Here is a 10,921-nt window from a genome sequence, read left to right as displayed (position 1 = left end):
ACGTCTGGGGCCACCCGGCTGCCTTTTTCATCCTTTCCCCCTTCGCTTTCTCCCCCCACTCCCTGTTGGCGAGGGCAAAGTGGCCGTGGCGGCGCCATGCCCGGGCCGGAGTGAGCGCGCGAGGGCGAAAATGGCGTACATCCAGGTAGGGCTGAGGCTGGGGGGCAAGGTCCGCGGTGCGGGTGGGGGGTGCCGCGCCCCCTCGGGCTGTGAGCCCGCCGAAGGGAGGGCACACGGCTGGGCTCCCATAAACTTGCCTCGAGAAAAAGGGTTCCCGAGGGCACGCAACCTGTGCAGCGGCGGGGGGCCGCCCCAGGAGAGGGGGCTGNCTTCTCAGCCCCCCGCCCCCCCCGTACCCCACCCCTGGGGAGGGGCCGCCGGGAGGGCGGCCCGGGACACGCCAGCCACCCGGCCCGCCAGCTGCCGTTGCCGTGGTGACAGCTCTGGCTAATTGGCCGGCGGAACGAGCCTGAGGCAGCTGTTCCGGCCAGGAGGGACAAGGACGTCGTCTCTCCCGGACACTGGGTGCCGAGGGGTGGGGGACACTCCATAGGCGTGCTGTTAATGGGGGCGGGAGCAACCGATCACTTTCGGCCATTGCATTGTGGTCTGGGAGTTGTGGACCCCCATCACCTTGAGGAAACTCTCACAAGAATCCTTGGACTGAAATAATTTCCAAGCACCGTTTTTGAGGGGAGGCTGCTTTGACTACGAGACCTTTTCCTTCTCTACCAGGGGAGGTGGGGGAAGTGGCGACAGGTCAGCGCCAAGGTCATGCAGTCAGACCTGCAGTCAGACCGTTGAGCTGCTTGCTTTCTGGGGTTGGCTCCTCAGAGCTCAGCAGAGAAGCCTACGGGTTCCTGCATTTAGGGTGCATCTGGGCTTACTTCTCCTCCCCTCGGCTACAGCTGGGGGGGCTGCTGGCCTCGCAGTTCCCCACTGGTCACATCTTGTCCTCAGACTTTTCCGCCTGCCAGGAACTCTGTCTTGGTCTCCTCATTCCTCTCCTGGTTTAGATTTGTTCCATTGGCTTCCATGGAATCTCTAGGTCTTTTCAAGTTCACTGAAGGTCACATTTACTGTACACGTGCTGTGTGCCGAACGCTGTTGGGGGGCTATTCAGCAGTCACTCAACAAACACTTGAGTGACCACCTACTATGTGTGGGCACTGGGGATACAGCTGTGAAAACAGCATGGTCTCTGCCCTTCAGAATGCACAGTCCAGTTAGAAATAAACAGTATTAGAACATGCTTCTGTGGCTTTTAATAACCACCTTCAGGACAGAGATTAGTGACTTGCCCAAGGTCACACAGCTGCTTAGGGGTCATGGTGGGATTTAAAAGGAAGGCTGGTGAGAATCAGTGGGGGATTTGTTCAGCAGCTAATATGAGAATGGCTTGGTGATACTACCTTTCTTTCTAGAACAAGGTGTGAAACTTTTTCTATAAAGATCCAGAGAGTAAATTGTCTTTCTGGGAGGGCTACGTGGTCTGTGTGGCAAATATTCAACTCTGACCATGACGCCAGACAGCCATAGATGCGTAGATAATAGTAAATGCATGGGCGTGGCTGGGTTTCAATAAAACTATTTTATTACTTCTGATTTTTTGCAACCATTTAAAAATGTACAAACCCCGCTAAACTGGACCAGACAGAAACAGGTTGCAGGCCGGATTTAGCCTTGCAAGTCATAGCTTGCCAACCTCTGTCCTAGACTATCTGGGTTCTCCTTCTTTCTGTTTCTTTCTGGCTTGAATCAGTGCTCCTCCATCCAGTCAAATACATGAATCCAGTGGACCTGGTGCGAGGCAAGACTTAGTGTGTCTTCGCTTCTTCCTTCCCCTCTTCCTTTTCCTTGGTTTCTCTCATTTTGCACCTGGGGTTTGAGAAAGCTGCATGATTGGGCCCCTTTGGTGGCCTAGTCTCTACTCACATGGTGTCTTTTGATCGCCACACACCCAGGAAATGCTTTCCTCTATGAAAAGAACAGGCGTGGAGTGTTGTGAAGAAGCACTTTATCCTTGCACTTTATTTGAAGGATTTTCACGTACTTTCTTTTGTAAGTGCATGAGGGCATGAGGGCTTGAGCTTTTTCCTGCGTCAGCCAGAGAGGACAGGCTCTGGTGCCTCGTAGCATCCAACTGGTCTTGACAAACCACCTCGTTCTCATAAAGCCACAGAAAGAGTGCAGATATTTTGTAGCGGAGCAGCACACGCAAGCATTTGCATAGTCTGAGTCCAAGCTCAGCCATTCTATTAGAGAAAAGAGGTAACTAAGGTTCAGAGTGGCCCCTTAACTTACGCAAGTCACGTGATTGGCCGGTGGTGCCGCCAGCACTAACACTTAACCATGCAGCTCTGTGTGGCCCCCAGGCATCTTCAGGTCTTGCTGTGTATGGCTCCCTGTTTTGCTTTTGGAAGAGTTTGTGATTAGTGCCTGAGACTTTGTTTCCCAAGCCACAACTATTCCCTTATCACTTTAAGGATTTTGAATTTTTTGTAAGCTATCACTTGTACCATATTTATTTAATACTTTTTCCTATAAATGGACTTATTTTTTTTAATTAAAATCATATTTTTTGCAAGTGTTAGAAATCGGTTAACACACAATGATACCAAAGGGAGATCTCCTCCTGGAAAGAGAAGTGAAAGAGAGGATAACTTTCTCCCTCTTGATTTGAAGTTCTGAGTTTGAGTTCGTCTCTGGGATATATCCTAATCTACCTGGTTTACTGGGCCCATTCATCGGAAGTCCCTGTGACTCTTCCCTTGAAGAGGGGGAGGGAATTTGTGCCTTGGAAACCCGTGAGAAGAAGTGAGGGTGGGAGGTGGGGCTGAAAAGGGAGGTAGCCCCACCCCCTCCGCCCCCCAGGACCAGATTATGGCTTCCTTTTGGGCTCCCTGTGTTTGTGGGTGGTCATAGAAACTCTCCACCATCACCATTGGAGCAGAATTGTAAGGTAGGGCCTCCGGGAGGGTGGAGGAGCCAAGTGACATCCACCGTGTGCCTGCCTGCATGTTAGCTAATCATGTCCTTTTGGGGTGGCTTCATGGCTATTTCTGTATAGGAAGGTTTGCTCTTCCCAAGCGTGGCTGCATTGGATAGCATGACTATCTATCCACCCGCTCTGATTCATAACAGCATACGGTGCAAATCAAATCGAAATGCTAAAGTTTCCCATTTATTTGGTGTTGGTTAGCCAGGAGGTTACCAGCAGCCCGGCAGATAGCAGCACCTTGTTAGGGAGTCGGCTCCCTTCCCAGGATGACAAGTGGAAAGATGCAGGGCTTTTTTTTTTTTTCCCTCTCTCTCTCTCTCTCTCTCTTTCTTTTTTCTTTTCCGAGTTGATGGAATATTGCTAAACTGGTCTTGTCTCTCTTTTTGTAATTCTCTCACCCCCGACGCCCCTTGGCTTCTCCGTGGGATCTCTAAAAGGGCAGTTGGAACCTTTAAACGAGGTGGGTTAATTTGATGATTCGTGTGGTCTGGTTTTTGATCAAGAAGCACTTGCCTTTCGTTTTGGAGTCTTATGTGGGGCTGTGGGGTCGTTGGATGTGAAGGCAGTCACTAGGTGTTACGAGCGGCACAGTTTCGCTGCGTTTCTGTGGAAGGGAGATCCCGATGAAAAGACACTAAAGCAGACAAGGTGGCTCTCCCTCCCCACCCCCTCCTCACTCCGTTTGATTACCTCTGTTTACTGTCCTGTCGCGGAGATTTTTTTTTTTCCCAAAAAAAATCTTTTAGCTTTGCTTTCAAGAAGACAGAGTAATATTCATTGTGTTTTCGAGAACATATTGTATAGCCCTCATGATGCTGTATAAACCACCCACATGTCAAGCACGGCATTCGCATAAACTACAAAAGGGAATACCTGCGAATGTTTTGCTCGCTATTAAGGGCTCCAGCGAGGTGGTGTTTGCCATCTTTGTGCCTGCAGTTGGTAAATAGAAACAGAAAACATTTTGTTCTAAGTGTTCAGCAGCAGAGACAGACCTCCTGAATGTCATTATTTCTCATCAGGGATCAGCTGCTTGTAATTTCGGGTGTTTTTCCTTTTCCTCCTCTCCNCAAAGGCCTCAGGGTTTTCTTTCTAGAATCTCCGATCTGCTACTGTGCAGATGGACTTGCAGGCATTGCTGTCAGAAGTGTTATGAGTCCAGCTGTTGCCAGTCGAGTGAGGACGAGGTTGAAATTCTGGGACCTTTCCCTGCCCAGACTCCTCCCTGGCTGTAAGTAAAACTGCTCTGAACTTCCTTGAAGGTGACCTCAAGACCTTTCTTTTCCCGGTTTCCGAGAGGGGGTGCGGGCAGGAGGATTGGGGTATGGAAGAGGGAAAGGCCAGGTGTCCGTTGACCTCTCTGCTGCTGACGGCGCCGCGCTCTGTGCCTCCCACGTTTTTGGGCAGGCGGGTGAGGCCGGCTGGCGGAGAGCCTGTCGTTGAAGTAGTTTCACGTCGGCTCCCCTGAGATACGGGCTGTGCAGTGCTAGGCGTGTGGGCACTTGTGATCACGGTGAGTATCGCTGCAAGTGGAGAAAGAGCTCGGGGAGCATCTATCTGGATGCTTCAAGGGATGTCCAGATTCCGAAGGTTTCCATCCAAGCCAGGATGGCAAACTGTCCTACCGCCTGACCCGGCGCTTGGCACATAGTCGATGCTCAATAAAAACTGCTACGTGGGCGGTAGAGGGAATGAACAAGCAAATGCCTTTTTGCTGGTCTGAACGAGAACTCCAGAAGCAGGGAAGCAGAAGAGCACCCCCAGGCCCCATCCTGTCCTCCAACGCTGTTCATGTTCTCTCTGGCATCTCTCATTTTATTTCTAATTCGTGCTCCTCCCGCGCCTGCATACAACATCTCCATCTGCCAGTCGCTCAGATATTTTGGGAACGCAGTTTTGAAGCTTCTCAGCCACGTGTCTGGTCCACCTCTCTGTGGCTGAGAGAGGAGCATGGCCAGAGAGCCTGGGCTGAGTCTGGAAGTCCAGCACCGAGAAGGGGCCTGGCCATCCTTGAGGACAGGTTCTCGTGACAGAGTGGGAGGCCCAGAGAGGGCAAGAGGCGGTGCAAGGGCCCACAGCCAGAGCCTCCGTGGGAACCCGGTGCTGTTTCAGCTAAATCTTGTGGAAGTCCATGGTGTCCCCTCTTTCCCTTCAAGTTGGGGGTCATGGCTCCCTCCTCTCATCTGCTCTTAGCAGCAAGCATCGAACATTTCCATACATAGCAGAATGGTCTGCAGCAGGCTCCATGCATTCAAATCCAGTTCCTCCTACTTGTTTCTAGTTCTGTGACCTTGGGCAAGTCATTACATCTCTGGGCCTTGATTTCCCATCTGTAAAATGGGGGTGATAAAAATCATAGTGTTTATCTCCTATGGTTGTTGTCGTGACTGCATGGATCTGTACACAGAAAAGCACTGCAGGGTGACTGACACCTGGTTGGCAATCATAAATGTAAGTGATTCATCTAACCCTGTCGGGTCTCGGTTTTCTCATCTGTAAAGTGAGAACAGTAATAGAACTTATTATATAGGGATGTGATTAAGCATAACCTGCTTTGCAGAGTAGTAAGTAATCACTTTTTTATTCTTTTATTATTATTATTATTTTATTGTTTATTTTTGAGAGAGAGAGAGAAAGCACATGGGTGCAGGGGAGGGACAGAGAGAGAAGGGGGAGACAGAGAATCTGAAGAGGCCTTTGTGCTGACAGCAGAGCCTGATGTGGGATGTGGGGCTCAAACCCACAACCATCATGACCTTGGCCGAAGTTGACCCTTAACCAGCTGAGCCACCCAGGTGCCCCAGTAATCATTTCTGATATATTTCTGTTATTTGTAGTTTTTTTTTTTTTAAGGAAGAGAGAGTGTGTAAGTTGGGGAGAGGGGAAGAGGGAGAAAGAGAATCTCAAGCGGGCTCCACGCCCAGCGCATAGCCCAAAGTGGGGCTTAGTCTCACAACACTGAGGTCATGACCTGAGCCAAAATCAGGAGTTGGATGCTCTTTTTTAAATTCTTTTTAGGGATGCCTGGGTGGCTTGGTCGGTTAAGCATCCGACTCTTGGTTTCAGTCAGGTCATGATCCTCCAGTTCGTGAGTTTAAGCCCCACTTCGGGCTCTGTGCTGATGGTGCTGGGCCTGCTTGGGATTCTGTCTCCCTTTCTCTGTCTTCTGTCTCTGTGGCCCTCCCTAGCTTGTAGTCTCTCACTCTCTCTTTTGAAATAAATAAATATACTTAAAAAACTTTTTTAAATGTTTATTTATTTTTAAGAGAGAGACAGAATGCAAGTGGGAAAGGGGCAGAAAGAGAGGGAGACAGAATCCGAAGCAGGCTCCAGGCTCTGAGCTGTCAGCACAGAACCCAACATGGGGCTTGAACTCACAGATGGTGAAATCATGACCTGAGCCAAAGTCGGACGCTTAACCAATTGAGCCACTCAGGTGCCCCAGGAGTTGGATGCTCTTGACTGAGCCACCCAGGAGCCCCACTAGAGATTTTTTAAATTGGTGTAAAGATAGTGTTAAGAGGGTGGAGATGTTTGGTGAAACCAGTCATTAATCAAGGTCATTCCCATTTTCTAGTGCCCTTGGTGGCAGAGCTTGGCTCAGCCCACCCGGTATCTTGAAAGCCATCCTCAGACAGTGCCAGCTCTGTGAGGGCAGGGTTTTTATCTGTGTTGTTCACTACAAAAAATAGTTATTGACCTACTGGCAAAAATTGGATGCTGAAAGTGCCAGTCATTTGGTTGAAACCTTACAGTTTCTTTGGTAATTATTTCTGGAGGATGCCCTGTGTGCCAGGCACTATGGGATGCAGAGGCTAGCGAGTCTCATTAGTGCGCTCAGGAGGTTTTAAATCTGGTACAGCGGATAAGGCAGGTACGTAGGTCCAGCCACCCCTGGAGTTGTGCATTCACAGCCTGCACACCCATATGGCAGTTCTGCATAGGGTCTTGCTATGGAAAAAATCCAGGGGTAATGGCTTCAGGCATAGCTGGATCCAGGGGCGCACATGTTGTCATGGGCATGCATTGGTGCCTTCTCTCACTCCCTCTCTCTTTCTGTTTCTTCTGTATTGGCCTCATTCTTGAGCTTGTTTTCTTTGCTTCATTCTCAATAGCAGCAAACAAACCAGGGAAGGCTCTCATTGTCCTGGTTTGGGTCATGTGCCAATCACTTTTGCTTGGAGGAAATGGGGCTAGGATCATGCCTGGATTGTCTGACCACCCTAGAGCCAGGGAAAGGGTCATTCCCACCTGACACACATGAGCTAAGCTAAGTAGACCAGGGATTTGGCAAACTTTTCCTGTAAAGGGCCAGACAGTGAACATTTTAGCCTCATGGGCTTAGTCTCTGTCTCAACCACTCACTTCTGTCGTTGTAGCGTGAAAGCAGCCATAGACGACGCGTTAATGATTGGACCTGGCTCCAATCTTACTTCATTTACAAAATCAGGCAGCAGATTTGGCCCCATAGTTTGCTGATCTTTGTATTAGGCAATTTTTAAGTTCATTTATTTACTTTGAAAGAGAGAGAATGAGCTGGGAAGGGGCAGAGAGAGGGGAAGAGAGAGAATCCCAAGCAGGATCCACACTGCCATCTTGGAGCCTGATGTCGGGCTCGAACTCATGAACCGTGAGATCATGACCCGAGCCAAAATCTAGAGGGATGCTTACTGACTGAGCCACCCAGCTGCCCGTCAGTGGAGAATCCTGATGGACGTTGAAAATCAGTCAGGTACCTGTTTTCCCCAGATAGCCAGATGTTGAGTATTACAGACACATGGCCTGCGTTCTAGCACTGAGCTGGAGGGCAGTTGCACTTTACCTGGGCTGCTGACCCCTTGTGCAAGCAGGGGACTCTTTCAGGGGGTAAGGGGTTGGGACCCTTTGGGAAGACACTTTGGTTTTGCCACAAGCAGAGAGAGGGCTGGACCCTTCCCAGCAGGGCTTACACACCACACAACTCCAGAAGGCTCCATTCACCGGGTCGTCTTTGTGATTGATAACACCCAGAGCTCTGCAGTCTAGAGCCTGAACCTTCCACGCTTCCCAGGATGAATATCTTGCGTCCTGGGTAGCAACTTAGTACCTTTGTGGCACACAACATAATGCAAAATGTTAAGAGAAATCTGTAAAGGGGAGGCGGGTTAAATCATTCAGAAAGTGAGTTTACAGCTTGTGCTTTCCCCAGATTTATTTACCAAGTGGGCAGTTGCATGTTATGAAACAGGCAGGGAGTAGAAATGTCAAGTGTACAGGCTTTGCAGTGCTGTTCCTACTGTGACATTTGAGCGAAGAACCACAGGATGTGCCTCTCTGTGGGGCAGCAGGTGACAGATGAGCTGGTCCTTTGTGTGTGTGATTTGGGGGGACACACCATTAATTGTCACATATACTCCTATCACTTGGATCCTCCATTCTTTCCTTGGCTGGGCTGGGCTGGGGAAGGTCAGGAAAACTACAATCCCACTGGCTCTTTTTGGAGCAATGCCAGAAGCCCCTCACTGAACCTAGTCAGGTTATTTCTTTGTCCAGCAAGCACGTATTGCATACCTACTATGTGCACAGCTCTTACAGGCCTCACACGGGATGCCCTGCTCAGTGGTTTGGGGCATGCACCTCAGAGGCTGGTATTGCTGGACTTCATTGGGAGTTTAACAGAGGTGCAAAATAATTATCCGTCCCAACCCCCACCCCACCAGGCTTCCGGGCTTCCATTCCCCAGTGTGTAAAGGGGATGAGGGTTGTGAATAACAAAAGTAAACTCCGGATTGTTTTAAGGATGAAATGAGATTCAGACAGAGCATCTAACACAGCGCCTGGCACGTAGTTGGTGCTCAGCACCTGGTACTTTGATCAAGATAAGTACAGTTGTCCCCCCACCCCCCATTTAAGAAATGTACCCTGCTGTGGGAGCTGTGACAAGAAAAGCACTCAGATCATCCTGAGACCAGATAAGTCAGATAAGAGTCCCAAGAAGGGTGTATTCATTCCTTCATTTACTGAGAAAATGAATATCGAAGAGTCCACACGTGCCAGACTCAGTGCCAGGGCAGGGTCCGTGGTGAATAAGACACTGCCCTGCCCTCGTGGGGCCAGGACCTGGCATCAGATGCAGAAGACAAGCCACAATGAAAGGGGAGTTATGAGAGTTGTTAAAGGGGGAAAGAAGGTGCAGGGCTAAGGGCTGATGGGCTAAGGAGGAGGTGACAGGGACAGGGTGGGGCCACTCTGGGGAGGTGCTGTTGAAGCGGAGACCTGACTGATGAGAAGGAACCTCACAGGAGATGGAGATGGGAAGAGCATCCCAAGCGGAGAGAACAGCATGGCTCGGCTGGCTGTGTTGGAGGAAGGGCTAGGAAGCCTGGGGGGCGCAGAGAGGGCAGGGGCGGCCCCCACGCGGTCTTCGAGGACTGGACCGGAGCTCCAGGGTGTGATCTCTGTCAAGCTGGGTGGGGCCTCACAGGTGGAGGTGCTCAGGTGGTTAGTTCTGCCTTCTTTGACAGGTGCTGCTACTTTCATTTAAGGGAGAGAGAGAATGCATGATACAGTATGATTGCATTTCTTTGCCTTCTCCTCCACATTTCATCTGCTATATTCACTTCTTACAGACCAGGAACAGGAGGCAAGCAAGGACTGGGCATCTTCCCCTCCTCCCTCCGCAATATGCCCGGTCTTGTCCTGGCTGTGACCCTTATATTTCTTTGGAAGAACATCAGATCAGTCTCATTTCATGCCCAGGATGCATCTGAAGACCGCCTAGAATTGGAAGCTTGCATTTTTCAAGACCAACTCGGGTGCAGGCTTAAATGTCAAGTGGTGGGTAGGGACGCAGTCTTGGAAAGTATCAGTCTATAGCCACAACAGCTTAGGGGCATGTTATTAGCAGCATCCATCTCACAGGCCACGCCTCCAGTTTCCTCCGCCCCTTTCCTCTCTCCCAAGTGCCCTTACCTAGCTTTACGGGAATTGTAAAAACAGGTTGGAATAATACCAGCTAAAATGTATTGAGCGCATTCCTACTACATAACCAAGAACTGTTCTAAGCATTTTATATGTGTTAACTCATTCATTGTTCATTGTAATCATACAAGGTGGGTACTATTATTATTCCCATTTTGCAGATGGGTAGATGGAGGCACAGAGAGAGGAAGGGCCTTGCCCAAGGTCACCTAGGCAGGGTTCAAACCTAGAGGTTCTGCTCTTCATTACTACCCTGTGTCTCCCTACCCCGTGACACAGTGTTTTTGATTCTTTCAGTGCTTTTCATCCTCATTGGAAGCACGTGGTATCAGAGCTGCTGCTCATTTTTATCTGTTTCTTCACATCGAACTATTGTTCTTAAATCATTCATTCTCAGCACCTTTGTAGCTATCGCCCTGACACTCCAAGAACTCTTGAGTGACACTGTTATGGGGTGTTTTGTAAATATTTATTTATTTTGAGAGAGAGAGCACACGTGCGTGTGAGTAGGGGAGGGGCAGAGAGAGAGGAAGAGAGAGAATCCCAAGCAGGCTCCATGCTGTCAGTGCAGAGCACTGTGCGGGGCTCAAACTCACGAACCATAAGATCATGACCTGAGCCAAAATCAAGAGTTGGACACTTTAACTGACTGAGCCACCCAGGAGCCCCTGTTATATAGGATGTTTTTTTAAAGATGTTAAAGTAGAGACACACTGAGGGTTGAAATAGCAGGGCATTTTTCAGCAGAAGCCATTTGCAGAAGATCAAATGGGTCTAAACCACCCTCAGGTGCTTTCCAGACAGAAGACCAACAGACCTGGTCTTGACTTTGCCAAAGTGGCGCCCCCATGTGGCAATATCCTGAGTTAAGTATCCCTCCCCGCGGTCTGGCCTTTGAATTACGTACACTCTTGACAGATTGTTCTAAATTGGAAAGTATTTATTCAGTATCGTTTCACG

At 49.6% G+C, this 10,921-nt stretch overlaps 1 protein-coding gene across 1 annotated transcript in view; it reads left to right on the top strand.

The window, feature by feature from the left end:
* Nucleotides 1-6: 6 nt before the first annotated feature.
* SYT17 (synaptotagmin 17) overlaps nucleotides 7-10,921 on the top strand; it is an 81,263-nt gene continuing 70,348 nt past the window's right edge. Inside the window, exons 1-3 of the mRNA XM_077773297.1 lie at nucleotides 7-145; nucleotides 3,444-3,461; nucleotides 4,084-4,232. Of these exons, the coding sequence (XP_077629423.1) occupies nucleotides 131-145; nucleotides 3,444-3,461; nucleotides 4,084-4,232 (182 nt within the window). The 5' untranslated portion in view covers nucleotides 7-130. The remainder of the gene's footprint in view (nucleotides 146-3,443; nucleotides 3,462-4,083; nucleotides 4,233-10,921) is intronic.

This window comes from Crocuta crocuta, unplaced genomic scaffold, assembly GCF_008692635.1.
Source record: "Crocuta crocuta isolate KB4526 unplaced genomic scaffold, BGI_CrCroc_1.0 scaffold16, whole genome shotgun sequence".
NCBI classification, from domain to species: domain Eukaryota; kingdom Metazoa; phylum Chordata; class Mammalia; order Carnivora; family Hyaenidae; genus Crocuta; species Crocuta crocuta.
This window is presented reverse-complemented; position numbering and strand designations above follow the sequence as displayed.